Source organism: Pelobates fuscus, chromosome 12 (assembly GCF_036172605.1).
Source record: "Pelobates fuscus isolate aPelFus1 chromosome 12, aPelFus1.pri, whole genome shotgun sequence".
NCBI lineage: Eukaryota > Metazoa > Chordata > Amphibia > Anura > Pelobatidae > Pelobates > Pelobates fuscus.
This window is the reverse complement of record NC_086328.1, coordinates 130,037,785-130,054,896: the sequence shown is the minus strand read 5'-3', so window position 1 is coordinate 130,054,896 and position 17,112 is coordinate 130,037,785. Positions and strand designations below refer to the sequence as shown.

Here is a 17,112-nt window from a genome sequence, read left to right as displayed (position 1 = left end):
CAGTTAAATGTCGGACTATAATCATATTGAAATAAATTGTATATTTTAAATACTTCATGTCAGCAAAAAAATGTATTTTATCTATCTATCTATCTATCTATCTATCTATCTATATATATTATTTAAAAAAAATCCCCACCAGTATGTCCTATATTCTGAATGATCTTTACCTTCTGTTATTTTTTCAGTATTATATATTTTAATTATATTTCTATAATTTTAGAAATGAATGCTATAACTTGCACCCCCGGTTTCCTAAAGCGTTAATTTTTTCTGCCTAATATTGTAAATTGAAATATAGAGAATTTAGTAAGTATCTGAGCGTGTGAGAGGGCAAAACACAAGTAGAACAAGACTGTCCCATCACAGTATGTGAACAGCGTCATCTGCTCAGACATATGGATTCTTTGGCTAGTGGACATTGTTGACTGCAAACATAGTAGTGGACACAACTGTTCGGTAAACAGATGAGAAGACCCTATGTTTGTGGGCAGGTTAATGAAGATGCCAAACTATTCATTTTTTGGCTGCCAGGGAGAACCGACACAAAAGTGAGCTACATTTTAACAAAAACACATAGCTACCCTCGCACTGTAAACAGATATATGCACTTTACTCGGAATAAATAGTTCTGAGGCTGCAATTTAGACGATTGGATGGGTGATGGTGTTTGTTACAATGTAAAGCTTTTAGAATAATGTCCCATGTAATCAGAATTACCGCTGTATCAAACGCACCCTGGCCCTGTTTTTATTCTTTTTTTTTTCCGTATTGGATTGTGTTTGCCTAGTTATAACATGGAATGAAAATATTAAAAGTCTAGAGAACCCTGAGCTGCTGTCGACTGATGACGGGAAAATAAAGCTCTTAGCCACAAAAAGTAACACTTAGAATTAATATTTTATTTCGCTGACAAATTGTATACTGCAGCTGAAAGCTTTCACGAGAGTTGTTAGTGCTGCAATTGACCTACAAGTTTAATAGCTCACTTGGAAAAGCAAGTGCCAGTTCAGCATAGCGCAGCCACTGCTAGGTAGTCCTGGGAGATTAAAAATCAGCAAACCAAATGGCAAGTGATGGTTCCTGGGTTCGGGCCTTCTGGAAAGCTGGGAAACTGAGCAGTTCTGAAGCCAGATTTCACATGAAAACAGTGGGGGAAAGAAACTATCCGCCTGTTCTGGGAGGTTTTGGTTATTAGCCAATCTAATACAGCAGCTTTTTTTTCTGAATGCTATTCACAGGCTCCTTAATGTAAAACGCAGAAGAAAAGCAGCATCGCGTTCGGCATATTTTCCAGGAAGGATAGCTCCGTAAACAGGTCAAAATTACAAGAGATATTTGCGGCCAAGTGCAATGACACGCATCCAGTTCAAAAAGGAGTTTTTCTTTCAACTCAATATTTATCGCACTGGTAACATTAGACCTTAATAAAACACTTATCCATAAAGATTTAAACTTGTTAAATCATTAAACAATATTATCGTTTCATAAGGAGCGTAAGAAGTAATTTTCTCTGCAAAAATCCACCTAATGCCTTTTTGTTGCAAATTTTGCATAATTTTTCATTCAGCGTGTGCTGGACTCACACTTCCCTTCTGGTCACTCCTGGTTTCAAACCTTCCAGCACTTGGCTTCCACCAAATGGATAGAATACATTGAGATGGAGTAATCGCACAGAACATTTTGAGAAATGTATATAGACGGTGTAGCCATAGAATTTCAAATGCCTTGTTCCAAGAGGAGCTTGTAATATTTAAACTGATTCATTAAAGGGTGTATTTATATTGTTTTGTAATTGTAAGTTCACGAAGGATATTTTTGATAACGAGTTAAACATATATTTATTTGACACTCGTTCACTGTCTGTTGTCTTTGAGATAATATTGGCTCATAATTCAAGCTTGTTTTAGTGGCAAAACACTCTTTAAATCACTGAGTGCATTGACACACCATATAGCCTAAGTTGCTGATAAGTTATTATTTATTATTATTATTTATTATTAATATTATTATTATTTATATAGCACCAACAGATTCCGTAGCGCTTTAAAATTTGTTGTTTACACTTTTATTAAAGGAAAACTATTGGATCAGGAATAAAAACATCTATTCCTGACCCTATAGTGTAAAAACACATGTAGGCTGACCCCGCCCCTGATAGTTTCCTTGGCTGTCCTCATCAGAATTGATTATATCAGCCAAATCAGAATCCTTTCCCATCGGAAAGCATTGGATTGGTTTAGATTGCCAATTCTGATGATCTCAAACACTGCCTTAGCCAATCAGCATCTCCTGAATCTGTATGTGGAGCGTTCAGCATCTCCATGCAGAGCCTGGAGACGCTGTACGTCCGTAAGCACCTCTGGTGGCTGTCTGAGGAGTGGCCACTAGAGGTGTCCCTAGACTGTAATGTAAACACTGCCTTTTTTCTAAAAAAGTTTACAACAAAATCCCTGTAGGCACTTACTATATTCACCATAACAACCACAAAAAGCTGTAGTTGTTCTAGTGACTCTAGTGTCCCTTTAATTGTTCTGTATGTGGGATAGGCTTTTCCAGTTGTTTAACTATGAACTCACCTAGTACCCCATGGCAATGTTGGGGTTTTAATAACATTAGTGTTACTGGTTATATAGACTTGGCAGCAGAGACTGTCCATGCGCAGAATTCTGATATACTGTCTCGCCGGTATTGATAAACTGCGTGGATTTTGTGAACAGTTTTTAGTTGATGTCTCCAGAAGTGGGAAACCAGATTAAAAACCTGAAGGAGATAGGAGAGGAAACCCCAGATTGTCGTTCCCACCAAATTGTAGACATTTGGAATGTGCAGAGCTGTACTAAGGGGGGGTGCGCAGTTCACACTGGATGGCATGTGGCTTGGTGGGAGAGTGGCACGGCAGGTTCCTGCTCTGCGGCAGCCATTGAACTTTTTGCAGGATGTGCTGCTGGGATACCTCAGTGCTGATTTCCCAGGTCCCTTCACACACATTGTACTGATGCTGGGAGTCGAATATGATATCACCCCAGCTCCAGCAACCACCGGTCCTCAGGGGTGAGATTCCACTCTAGCTCTCCCTATCATAGTAAGAAAAGGGAGGATCGGTGAACTGTCACCGCCCTCCGAATAGTGAGGAGAGAAAAACATAATAAAATGAAAATTAAGCCTGTGTGAACGAGAATCTATCTGTATGACTAAGCCTGTGTATAAGAATCTCTGTGTCTGTATGTATGAATATAAATATCTCTCTCTCTCTCTCTCTCTATATATATATATATATATGTGTGTGTGAATTGGGAATAGACTAATTATCGGTTCAGTGAATATTTCCAACAATCTGTATCGGTCTTGTAATTTACCGATAACGTACCTCTCCAAGGTCTTCTGCATTGGGAAACTCAAGCAGCCAGTCAATAAGGTGTCACGTCGTGACCTCATGTCATCCTTCCCTGTGAGCCCTGCATGCGGAGCTCAGCTAAAGGCAGGGAGTGAGAGAGGGACTACTCTAATGAATATTGTAATGTACTGGGCCGGCTGGCTGACAGTAATAGGAGTGTGATTGCTGTTAGCATGTTCAATTATTGTCAGATCTGTGTAGAAATTGAGTTGCTTTTTCAAAAATTTTATATGTACAGAATTTTGCCACTGTCAATCTGCATCGGCATTCCACTAAAAAAAAAAATGATTGGTGTGGTGCATAGTGATACAAAATAAAAAGTTTCATATTTTGGGGGGTTGCCAAAATGCATTTCCGCCCCAGGTACCATGTAAATTAGGAACGCCTCTGGGATGGTGTGGTTTGGTTTTCACCAGACCTTTGAACAGGTGGAATCAGTTACAGAGAACATTAGCTTTGTGTGCCAGTAACTTAACCATCAATTGTTAATCTGGTCCCTGTAAAGCACCATCATTTTCTGCAACTCTACTTTACATTTTTGTGACTGGCTGAGCAGAGAATATGGAGAATAATGTTGTTTGATGGTATCAAGAATTCTTCTGTTGGTTATAATTATGCTGACCATCATTGGACTCTCAAATAGGGATCTGTCTTATTTGAAAGGTTTTTTTTAATTATTTTTTTTAATGCATAGATTCTGTGCTGCAACCCTATTTTTTTCTTATAATTAGATTTTTGCACTTTGGGTCTGTTTTGTTTATTTATTTTTTTGTCTTCATGTGCTCATTTCCATCCCTTCTCGTGAGATCCACAATTTGTGTGAAGTTGCGTCTCTTGTGGTCCTGCGCTTTCCCTGCCTCAATCATAGTGCCCTGTGTACAAGAAAATATGGGACACGGAATTACAAGAATGTGCATATAGTTAAAGTTACAGATGGGAATATACAAAAAGCCTGCATAATTGATGTCCATCTTTAATAATTCAAGAAGCTAGAGCTCGAGTCACTTATATACAATTAAATCGTCGGCCGTGTTAACCAGCAGAGGGTGCACCGATTTCCTGAGGTCTTTCCCACCTGCATGAACTTTTTCCCAGCCAATCTCCCATCTGGTCACCGGGTTGCCAGCTTGGTTCGGATGACAAGCTGTAATTTTGCATTCAGTATGGGATTACTCTAAGCTGATTTTAAACTTTAGTATCTTTAACCTGCCACTTAATTGTATACAACAGCTGGATGCTCAGTTTGATATTTGGGTAGTAGCAATTAGTTGCTCTGGAAGGAAACTTGCCTTCCAAAATTGTTAAGCTGAAACAACTAATTTATTTGAGAAACTTTTAGTTCATGCAGTGTTAATTTCCACCATATTTAAACAGCCCGGAAGCATATTCTCGTATGATATTAGACAATAATAGCATGCCATATAACAGGTAACGGACTATAAGCACTGATCACACTTGCTCATGAAAAAAACGGGAGGGGCAAAATATTTTTTTCTAAAAAAAACATAAAATGTGTTTTAGAGAAAAAATGTCATTGCAAGGTTTCATTGTATATTTTTTGAGTACAAAAAATAATGTAGAATAATTTTCTTTAAGATTTTTAACTTTGTACAATTAATAATCAGTAACTTTATCAAAAGTGTACATATGGACAAATAGGACTGAATATTTAAAATAAAATAAAAATTCACGTCCAATCTAAATTAAAGGTTGCAGTACTTTGTAGATATATTTGTATGGAAATTCAATGACTGACATTGAACAGGATATAAAATTTATAGGAACCGTTGCACAATTAGGTATTTTATAAATCAATTTTATTAGTTTTTATTTTCTTATTTGGCAGAAAAAGCTTCAAAGATCTGAGATGGGAGCCCACCAACGTGGGACTGCTTTAGAGCCGTCATCCTGTCTTTTTACGTCCTACTAATTTATGATGTAGCTACCAGTGGAAAGGGAATTTTAAACAATGCAAGCCCATTGTGTGTCTCTGTGCTTGATCTTCCTTTTGAAGCACTATGTTGGTTATAACGTGTTAAATACCCCAACCAGCATGAGAGGGGCTATGCTATACGCTTTAATTTTCATTTTTTTTATCTTTTATTTTTTTTAAAGTGTTATCTTCTATCTTTGGGGAGGTTCAGTCTTATTAGCTAAACATTTCACACCCCACTCATCTTTATTTTGACATTGATGGGATGCCTAACATCTGGTTGACAGATTAGAACAGTAGATAGCAGTTTAACAAGGGGGACACAAACAAAAACTAGTTGCTGACCCAAAAACGCCTCTATTGTTCCGATTATTAACTTGTGGGTCTCCAGCTGCTGTTGAAGTGCAACATTTCTTCTTGTGTTGAATAGAAATGGAAAATGTCCACACACAAAAAAAGATGAAGTGGGAAAAATGTACATTTTGTTGTCTGTTGTTGTTGTATTCTGGGGGAGTGGATTAAATTTATAGGAAACCGATCTATGCAGGTACCTTACATGTTGCCTAAAGAAATAATAAACCAAGTTAAATATTAGTTTTCTGGACTTTATGTATTTAAATTAATTGTTGTACTATAGAGAAACATCATTACACATGATTGAACTTCAAAATGCTGACAAGTCATTAAGTAACATATAAAAAATACCGTGGTAATAGTATAGTTTCATTTATGATGGCAAGTGTCATCAGAGTGGCCTAGTGCTGTAACGACTTGGGGTCCAGCACGTGTAGTAAGTTTAAATTTGGACACCGGGGTGAAGCATTCAATTTGTAGTCTCCAAAACAGACCCCCGTGACAGTTATTGGAGGTGCAGTCAACATTATCTTAAAAGTAGGTGTATCCCCTTACCTTAGGTTCACGTTAACCACAACCACCTCTAACGCTATAGACAACCCAACCAACATTGCTCTACAAACCTATACACCCTTACCCTATTCTTACTCTAGCTGTGGTTAATAACCGCTAATGACTTAAAACCGTGTTCGATCTGGAAACCTAAGGGATGGGATTCTTTAGGAACGAGTTATGTGCATGGCAGACTTTCTCTTCATGAGACTTGCCTGCTCAGTGTTCACAATATGGATAAAGAAATGCTAAAATTAATAAAGTTACATATACCGTATATACTAGAGTATAAGCCGACCCAAATATAAGCCGAGGCCCCTAATTTTACCCCAAAAAACTGGGAAAACGTATTGACTCGCGTATAAGACTAGGGTGGGAAATGCAGCAGCTACTGGTAAATTTCTAAATAAAATTAGATCCTAAAAAAATTATATTAATTGAACATTTATTTACAGTGTGTGTATATAATGAATGCTGTGTGTGTATGAATGCAGTGTGTGTGTGTGTGTGTGATGCAGAGCCTTGGTGGGGGGTGGGCAATTTTATTATTTTTTTTTAATTATTATAATTGTAATATTTTTTCTGTTATATTATTTTTTTTATTATTATTATTATTATTTTTAATATTATTGTTTTTAATATTTTTTTTCGTCCCCCCTCCCTGCTTGATACATGGCAGGGAGGGGGGCTCTCACTCCCTGGTGGTCCAGTGGCATTGGCAGTTCACTGGGGGGGAAAGGGGGGCTGGCAGAGAGCACTTACCTCTCCTGCAGCTCCTGTCCGCTCCCTTCTCCTCCGCGCCGGTCCGTGCAGCTCCTCTGTCAGCTCACAGTGTAAGTCTCGCGAGAGCCGCACTATGACCCCGCGGCTCTCGCAAGACTTACACTGGGAGCTGACAGAGGTGCTGCACGGACCAGCGCGGAGGAGGAGGGAGCTGCAGGAGAGGTAAGTAACCGCACACAGCCCCCAGTCTGTATTATGGCAATGTAAATTGCCATAATACAGACAGTGACTCGAGTATAAGCACAAAAAATGTGCTGAAAAACTCGGCTTATACTCGAGTATATACGGTACATTATGCGCGCAATAAATGCATTCGTTTTAGAGACCCTTTTTACAAGGCCAGACCCTTACTCTTTGTGTAGAGGGAGGAACTAGAAATTCTCCAGTATATCAATCTGACACCCAGTGGCAAATAGCTTATGTTTTTTACGGCGACACGTCATGACGCAATAAATGGTGGATAAAGCATCTATGTTACTTTTTGCTTTTTATCTAAACATTTTTTTTGTGCTGTATGTTATGAGGTTAGGTTTTTTTTGCTGCACTTGCCCTAACACAAGGATCATCCAGATATATAGCATACGGATACAAGTGTAACATTTCTCTTGAATTGTTTAAATACCGCAAGATACAAGCAAAACTGCAATAGCTTAATTATGCTAGTTTACATCAAAATCAATGATTGCAGCAATCATTATTTTTTTTTTATTCTTTATTTTTGTTGTGCATTGCAAATTTCACAGATAAACAGAGACATTGCAAAGGGTATCATCAGAAAGTATCAACTAGTAGAGTAGGACATCTGTCTGAATCACTGCACATTTTGAAAAGTATAATATCAAGATGTATATTCATGCTTGTAAAACATAGAGTAGGTTTAGTGATGGTAAAGTGCTAAACAGAGTGGCATTTGTAAGAGTATACTGAAGAGCAGATAAAAACGAAACAAAGCATGCCACATCAAATAAAGGACCCTGGAACCCAAACAAGAAACTCATAGCTTATCGGAGAGGTAAGAGCATCCCCTAGAATAGCTGCTCATTAGCCCATGAAGAGGCAACCCCAGTCCCCAAGCAGAGATCAGCCAAACCCCCTCACCAGCAGGACACAGTCCCAAGCTTCACTCTTAGGCCTGTTGCCGCTATCTCAAGTAAGTAGTTTCCAGACGTGTGTTGACCTTGATGTCGGGTGGGAGCTCTATTGAAGGAGATGTATGCGTGAGGAGATGGCGTTTGGAAGGTACTTGATGATGTAGCTCAGCCTCATGGGTCCCAGCAGCCTGCTGCCGGTTCCTTGTGGTAACCGCTTTGTGGGTAGCCGACCTCCACGTGTATCCTCCGTGTCGATTGGAAGCACCCCCAGTCGGGCCTCATGAGCCATGTGCGACTCTGATAATATTGCCCAGAATTGCCTGTTAAGGGCGTCAAGAGCCCTGAGGGAGATTACCTTCTCCACGGTATGCACACCAGGCTCAGCTGCCATCTTGAAGGTTGGAGGAGACTTTCGATCAGGATAGGTGTTAATAGGGCTCCAGGGTAGGCAGGGATGACCCCCACTGGCCCAATAGCTGGGAAGCTGGGCCAGCACCACTCAGAGTAGAGAGACCGTTATTTTGAAGATTTGCAGGATAGCACGGCGGTGGCCGTCCACCCCACTCACCACCTGGGTAGGCCCAAGTAGACCTTGGTCGCAGAGATTCTTCTCTCCGAAGGGGCCAAAAGTCGAGTTACTGGCCTGTTTTTAGGGACAGCACCTTGTAGTGCAGTTGCCTGCCGTGTCTCAGCACAAGATGAGGAGCCAAACAGTTTTTTGGAACTGAATAGTTAGAATAGTCAGAGCTGATCATCCATGCTACTACTCTGCATGGCAGTCTGGCCCCGCCCACCGCAATTATAGATTTTTAAGGTTAAGAGGTCTGTTTAAATTTGTGAGTGTAGTTCCACTTTAAAACACAGACATTAGCTCTGTTCTCATATTCCGACTATTCTTAAGCAGCATTGGCTGTAGTGTTCATCAGTCTAAATGTGTAGAAAAAAAAAAACAGTTGCCTGCGCGCTATCCCAAATTCTAATATAAATTTAAATAACAGGAGTTTTTGGTATCACTGCATTGGCTATTGTGTGTATCCATCTCTTTAGATTTCTGTGTCCTCTTTTTTGGAAAAAAAAAGTTGGAATTGTGCCTAAACGTATCTGCAATATTGGATTCATAGGGAATCATTAAGGACAGACTGCGCATGCATGGCAGTGCTTCTCTGTAAGATGCATTGGGAATACCAATTGGCCACTATTGGCATACTTTTCCTACTTACAGTTTATGTAGAAATAGATTAAATTCATGAATCTGTTTCAGATAAAACACCCTGTTTTTAATTCGAGATTTCCAGCCACTAGGAATGCAGGAACTGTAAAAAAAAAAAAAAAAACACAATAAAAAGCGTACCATTCGTATGAAACGCACGGTTTTATAACTGCTGGACTGCAGAGGCGACATCTATGCACCGAAAAAACTTTAAGGTGAATTGATGTTGGTGTTTATATTGTCCCTTTAAATTGTAAGCTCACCTACCAAGATCAAGGCAGATGATGGCACAACCGACCTTGCTGCTTTCGGTTTAAAGGCAAAATGTGTGACGGGAAACTCACTACACCGTTAACCATTTGGTTTTACAGTAACTCTTTTTAGTATGCATGTTAAAGGCTTGGTTACCCTCTCCGAACTTTGTCAGTGGATCGAACAGATGCTAGAGTGGTGGGATATTCTCCATCAGCTCGGGAACGTCGGGAGGCATTTTAAACTGTCTGTGTACTCCCACACTTACTGATCTCACAAGGCAGTGGCACCCACTTAAACAATTAATCATTGCCTACTGTGTTGGCGAGAAAGTTAGTGACATGGCTAATCTAAAGCAACCAATTATAAGGGAAAAAAATCCTTCAAATAGCTTACACCAGCATGTTGAAAACACAATGTACTAAAGAATAATAAATATTTATTAAGGCTACCGGATGTTAAGTATGCTGGATGTTTTATAGGTTTCTCCTGGTAAAAAACTGAAATAGTCACTAAACAGAAGTAGTACATGAGGGGGCATCATAAACTTCACACCTAGGCACAGCGAATGGGTTAGAGGTAATGAGAATTGTACGAATTACCAGGGGGGGGGAACAAAAATAGCGCCAGGTAAAAATGAATGAAATCAGAATAATTTGTAAACTTGTCCTGTACATTCCTTCACGTGACAATTGCTATGCCTGCATCATACGTTTTATAATCATGTTCAGTTTGTTTACTGTATTAAAGGAAGGTTACTGCCACTTCTGGCACCATAACAACTTAATTGTGATGATGCTTTTGTAGTACCTGGTGTGATCATTTTATAGAGACATTACGGGCACGATAACTATCTTATTGAATTGTTTACAGTGTTTGAAGACCCTTTGCTCTAACCTTTGATTTCCTCATTGTGCTAATCTAAAAGAAGCACATTTTCCCACAAAATACTGGAGAAGAAAAGACACGTCTTCATTGACAGATCGCGTACACCCAACAACCTCTTATTCTGATACACCCAACGTTCTGTTGATACACCCAACGCTCTGATCAATTCTTCAAAATATTTCACCATTATGATGTACTTCTTTACTAGCATCAACACATTTGCTACTCATGTTGTGAATCAGCAACTGACTTCAAATGTCAGAGACATCTAGAATCACCTCTTGGCTTCTTTGAACTAAGGATGTAACAACATAAACCTATACAACAAAAACATCCATTTACCGTGCAGGTGGAAGCCATTCTTTTCATCGCAAGACATATAACCATATTTTGCCCTGTACACTAAATGTTTGTATGGGAAGCAAATGCTTTTAATTTTGATCAACCTGTGTTTTATCCCATTAGACCAAGGGTGGCCAAAGGGCAAAGCATCATGGGAGGCTTCGTAGTTTTGCAACATCTAGGGATTTACCGATAGGTCATTAGACATAATTTAATTCCATACACAGTGGACTGGAGTACAGATGTTACATATACAGTAATATAGTTTTCATTTAATTATGGTGTTATCCCTAATGAATATTTCCATTTACACCACATATTTATAGCTTGTACAGCTGTGTTGTCCGTTCTGTAAATTAAGTGGAAAGTTTTGAAGGCAGTTTTATATGCAATTAATAAAAACCCTTAAATTATTAATGCTAAAGAGACGTGTAAATAATTGATTTTGAGCTTCAAAGCAGACATCAGTTACTAAAAAGTAATTTTCCCAGAAACGACTTGTCTGTGCTTTCTATTTTAATGAAATGAGTGATCAACAAAAATCTTTTCTGGGTGTTTGTATCACTGCGTTGTAACATACTGTTATTATTAATCTAGTATATCGAATCATCAAAATTTTCTTAAGCAAAACAATGATACTTAGTAGAATTTTACGGTCTTGTCTCATAAGTGGACTTTTTTTTAGTATGTTATTCTTTACAAACATCATTTTGAAAAAAAAATAATGTGATGGTTTTTATTTTTCCATGCGGTGTATAGTAGTTTTTGCATTGTAATTCCGATCACCGTCACCCAGCAAGCAGCTCATCACGATTCCATTATTTTCGAGAATTGTAATCCATTTAATAGACGCTAGATATTGTTTCTTTTTCTGAATTTCTTTGGGGCAAACACGATGCAGTGTCTTTAATCTGTTTTACTTTGGATATACAATTAAAACGAGAAGAATCAAATATGATAAATAGCATATACCGTAACAAATTGGTGTTCTGCACCTTTAAATCTATGACCGTGTCTTTGGTCTCCTCGTCTAACAAATATAAGGGCTAAGTTTAATCTTTCAAAAGTTTTATTGATCTTGCTTTGGCCCTGTGCTTATATCGACCCACTCGATCTCTTCCGTCTCTGTGAAATTCACGTATCTTCATCATGAAAGCACGGTATTAAGGTACTGGCAGATGATATTAAGTGCCTTGTCAAGTCTCTAAGTTATTTTTATTAGGCTTTTTCAGATCCCTGTGCACAAAAAAGTCTATCCAGGATTCAATGACTATAATCCTGCCAGACGTTTAAGTAGTCCCATCATGTGAACACTTTTTCTTAATCAACAGAGGCTACAACACTATCATTGTAATCCTTTTACTCCTAATATCGTGTATACACTGGCAACAGAGAGATGCATATATACACCAACCTTTGTATACACACTTCTCTCCATTTTAATAACTTGTAAAAAAAATATAAAATAAAATGCTATTATATTGGGTTCCTGTTTTTAAAACTACATTAATCTACAGTTTGTTTGATAGGGTATTTTTTGTGTTTTTTCTTTTCGTATTCTTTAAATATGGATTTGGGTAATTAAAGGGAAGTTTAATTGAAAAGTTGTGATCCGTTGAGTGTAAAAGCAGATGATGTATCGGTAGTGGCATAGTTATTAACATTTACAGGTTCGGTGCGTGCTGCTGGCTTTATAATCATATTTGTAGTGCAGCACCTTTGCCCTGACCCCTTGTGTTCTAAAAGCAGCCAGTGTTGTTTTATCCTACCCTGTTGCCGGGAGTTGCTCCATACTGTGGATAAAGGCCCAGAAAATATGTTCTCATGTTATACCTTGCTCCCTCATTCACAGTGACACAGAGAAATGCAGGAAAGCAGAATAAGACAGATATGTACCCTAGTAGTCACAGATCACACTGTCCAATGAATTGCAGTTGCAATGGTACTAGTATGAAAGTGAGGGCAGGGGGCAATCATTAACTCAATCTTCTGTTTATGATGGACATAACCAGGCTTGAAAGAGACCTTTTAGTGCATAGTCAGAAGCACAAGTGGTGTCAATAGAATGTAAATAAATGATGCTACCGCTCCGCATTCTAACTCACTAATCTCTCTGCATATACGCTGCACATTGAGTAAAGTTATGTAGCTTAAATGTCTTTCTCACTATTGTATTGTTCATTGATCAGAGACAAATGTATTCCACGAACATTAATTATGTGAATTCTGTTTGTGTGTTTTACAGAATAAAGCAATTATGATGCGAGTAAGAAGCTTGTCCGATACGGTAGTTGGCCTTGAATCATTTATCGGCTCAGAGAGAGAAACCAATCCACTATACAAAGACTATCATGGTGAGTCCTGTTTGGAAAGAACTGAACATGGTCTGCAGTCAAACCCAGTGAAGTGATTCTTGTAGACATCCTATTTATTATCAATGTATTAAACTGGGATGTGCAGTCTCTTTAGTCATACTAGTCTGCCTGTATCATCACTCTATATTTATATCATCCCTTTAGTTATTGTTGGTAGCCTGCAATTAAATCGATCACACAATCAACACAGTTTATTGTAAATCAGAAACAATGCAGCAATGTGTGTTTGTGATGTGTGGCTATGGTCCTACGCTGTACTGGGAGAGGGACTGAATTAATGGCAACCTCCCACTAATCTTAGGCAGGACAAGTGTATATCTTAGGACTACATAGGGCCAGTCACACATTCCTTTGGATAGAAAATAACGGGCAGATCATGCTATAAATTATACATACTATTTATTCTATGTGATCTGCTCCTTGTTTCAGTCTTTTTGTATCTCGTGCTGCATGGATACCTATGTTAACTGTGTAATTATTCCCCATAATAAACGGGTAATGCAAAAATCACCTGTGCGAAGTCTTGGGAGCCTTTATCTCGGCAGACGTGTATGTCCCGGGAATGGCTGAGATTAGTGGAAACCTGACAATGCATGAGGTGGTCCGGTTGTTTGTGGTTCGGTTTTCTGGCCATGGCACCCCAAAATAACATGATTGATGGCTAGGGACAGCCTCAAAATAAAAAAGTAGGACTCAGCCAAACCAAATGATTAAAATTTACAGTCAAATGCTCAAAAGTAAGCAAACACTTAAAAAAAACAAAAAACACAAAACAGAATGTTGACTGAATCTGAATCCTATACTATACTATTCAGTAAACCAAATTTCGACCAATATTAACTTCCGTAAATATAGAATAGCCATATATAAATATTAAGTATATATTTGGTAGTGCAGTGACTAGCGCATTTTTGCACCCTTACGGTTGTCAGAATCGTTTTCCCAATGGTTTCCATGGACGATATCTGGTCCGAACCAAACCGCCGCACTGATGAAATTCAGTTGGACTGAATTCATTTTTTTTCCCCTTTGGACGAAATGATTCGACCGAACCAAATATTTCCACACCACACAAGTCTAAAACCTATGGATCAAGCATTCAATATAGATTTGAGTTACAATATATTATTTTATTGCCTTGATTCAAAGGTATGGTGCATTTTGCATAATTATTATATTGTTAAAAAAAAATGAATAATCTCCGCTCTCCACAAAACTTTAAAAGGCAATGGCTTATTCACAAGTCTTTTGGCTGTAAAATCGCTCCGTCTTGTAATTTTAGGAAAAATCTAGTTTTGTAAAATGTAGCAGACAGTGTGTTAATAGTTTTCCTTGCCCCCAAATGTTCATTGTTAAATTGTGTAGAGACTACTGCCAATGGAATAAATCCTTTACAAATTTCCCTGCCACTAATCTCTTGAAATGTTCTGTTCTTCTTCTGAGTAAAGTGCATTAAAGCACCAAAAAACGAACATGGAACTTCCTTGCATGTTGTCAAATCACATTACAGAGGCATGAGTCAAACCGATGTATATCTCAATAGGCAGGCATTAGGGAATTCATATTCAGAGAGAAGGTTTGCCAGTCATCTGACTAGCGAGTCTAACTTGTCATGAAATCAATAGTTTTGAACTGGGAAGCTTTGCATTCAGAGACCCAAGGAAGGCATTTAGTAACGCTGCTAGTTTTAATTATTTATAGGTTTAGAAAAAGTGATTTACCACCTAATTCATACTGATTAGTATTGGGGAGAGTTGTCGTTTAAGCCTTTTATTGTGTGATCTAATTGACTGAACGGGAGGAGTGAGTGTTAAATTGCGGGTATCCCCACCTGAGCCCACTAGCACGCCTCTCAACTGTCCCAATTTCGTCAGGCTCATCCTGATTTTAAGGTCCTGCTCTGGCATTGTTCCCTGGTGTACCACTTTTGGGTACACCAGGGAACTGTCCCCCACCAGCATAGCGTAAGCGTATCATTGGAGGTAGACGTACATGTGATATGCTCAGGGCAGTAGAAAACAGAATGAGTGCTCCCTGAATGGTCGACTCTTGGTGGGCCAGCCTACTTGATTGACAAACAGCCTGGCATGGGACGCCGGGTTGCCTTTATTCTCTCCCAAATTGAAGCAGGTTGGTTTCACGATGAACAAGTCAAAGTTAAATGCAAGTAGAAACGCAGAATTATGTGAAACATGCGCTAGGAGGCAGATACATTGCATTATGGAAAAAGGGAATGAATTTGCATGAAATGCCCTCACTGTGCCATTTTCACAGGGCGGCAGTGACATCATAGGAGAGTATTATGAAACAAGAATGGAACACAGCCATATATGAAAAATATTAACAGTTGTGTCGTACATTCAAAAATACTTTCAATGCAGAATTTACTTTTTTTTGTATTTATTTATTTTTTTAATTAAACATATCACAGTTCTCATTCAAGCCATTATTTCCTAACTCTGCTACATAACGCTAATTCAGTAGTATAAATTGGCTTCCACCATCCAATTAAACTATTTTGTAGTCCAGCCTCTCTTATTCTTTATCAATTGCCAGCATGTTCCCCAGCGTTGTACTGTGTAATAGAGTTACACACACATTGACATTTAGTGAATGGCACAGAAAGTATAAAAGGTAATGCGTGCCTTCTGAGAGCTAACCGAGATACCTTGGTACTGGGGATCTCCGAGGCCCACATGTGGGAACTCTCACAGAGTGTATTCATTTGTCATCTCATTTCTCAGAACAGCTTTCATCCTCCCAACATAAATACAATATGTCTACCAGCGACTCCTTTATACTGTGTGTACTGAAAACTGCAGAAGCTTGGTTCTTTGCCAAAATTCATGTCTGGCATTCCTGGTATGGTTGACGTGTGAAAGCAACTAAATGAAAGCTGATTCTGAATGAGAATAGGAGGGTGAAAAAAAGCAAAAAGTCAAATCAGCTCTGCATTTTTTTTTTCTAGCGAGCATTAGTCTCCTGTCTCCTCAATCCCACCCCATCCACCCGGACGTCTATGGGAATTTTACTTGTGCAGTGAAATTGTGTTATTTAAAAAGAATTGTATAGTTCTTCAACATGACAGGGTCCCAATTTAATCTGATGGGTTTGTTTATACATTATATTAGCCAAGGTTCTATCCGACATAGAGTATCATCTATTTAATAAGTAGACTTATTATCCTATATGCTTAGTCTTTCTGTGGCCACCAGCTATACCCATGGAATGATGAGCCAACAGCCTGGCAAGCACTGTAATTTCTCCTGAGAACAAAGCTTTGTGTGACATGGTGTAAAGGATGGGTCGGTAACAGTTGGTACCAGAGAGTCAATGCTGCTGGCTTGTGATAGCTAGGGTCCTACATTGGCTGGTAAAGGATCGTTATTATATGATAATTAGAACAATTGTTAATCATTTGTATTGCCCAATGTATAAATAAAACTGTCTGTCATCTTCAAGGTCGTATAGCCTCTTTACAAAATGTCTTCTTGGACTTCAGTGACATCGTCCTTGGAGTGTGGTGGGGCCATAGTGTTGGTGATCATTGTATGTCTAGAGCAGGGGTAGGCAACCTTTTAGCAACACTGTGCCAAACCAAGAGCTTGAAGTCCCTTGGCGTGCCAGTTGCTGTATTCTGCTTATGTTATGAATGTGTGCTGCAGCTGGTTTGTAGGGTTGTATTTTACATTTGTGTGTGCTGTTATATTGTGTATGAACATGAGCACTTTTGTGGTATTTTGTGTTTTACGTTTGTATATGGGCTGTGTATCATGCTCTCTGTGTGGGTTTCTTGTGGGATCGTATATGTGGGTGATATGTTGTGTGTGTGTGTGTGTGTGTGTGTGTGTTGTTGCTTGGGGTACCGCTTGCAAAGTTGTGTGTATGTGTTTGTGTTGTGTTTGTGGGGGTTCTGTTTGGTGGTCTGCTTGTGG

General features: G+C 38.8%; 1 protein-coding gene across 1 annotated transcript in view; it reads left to right on the top strand.

Annotated features, from left to right (window-relative positions):
* The window catches only part of ELP4 (elongator acetyltransferase complex subunit 4), a 228,612-nt gene that overhangs the window by 140,106 nt on the left and 71,394 nt on the right, over window positions 1-17,112 (top strand). Inside the window, exon 8 of the mRNA XM_063438894.1 lies at window positions 13,048-13,156. Within this exon, the coding sequence (XP_063294964.1) occupies window positions 13,048-13,156 (109 nt within the window). The remainder of the gene's footprint in view (window positions 1-13,047; window positions 13,157-17,112) is intronic.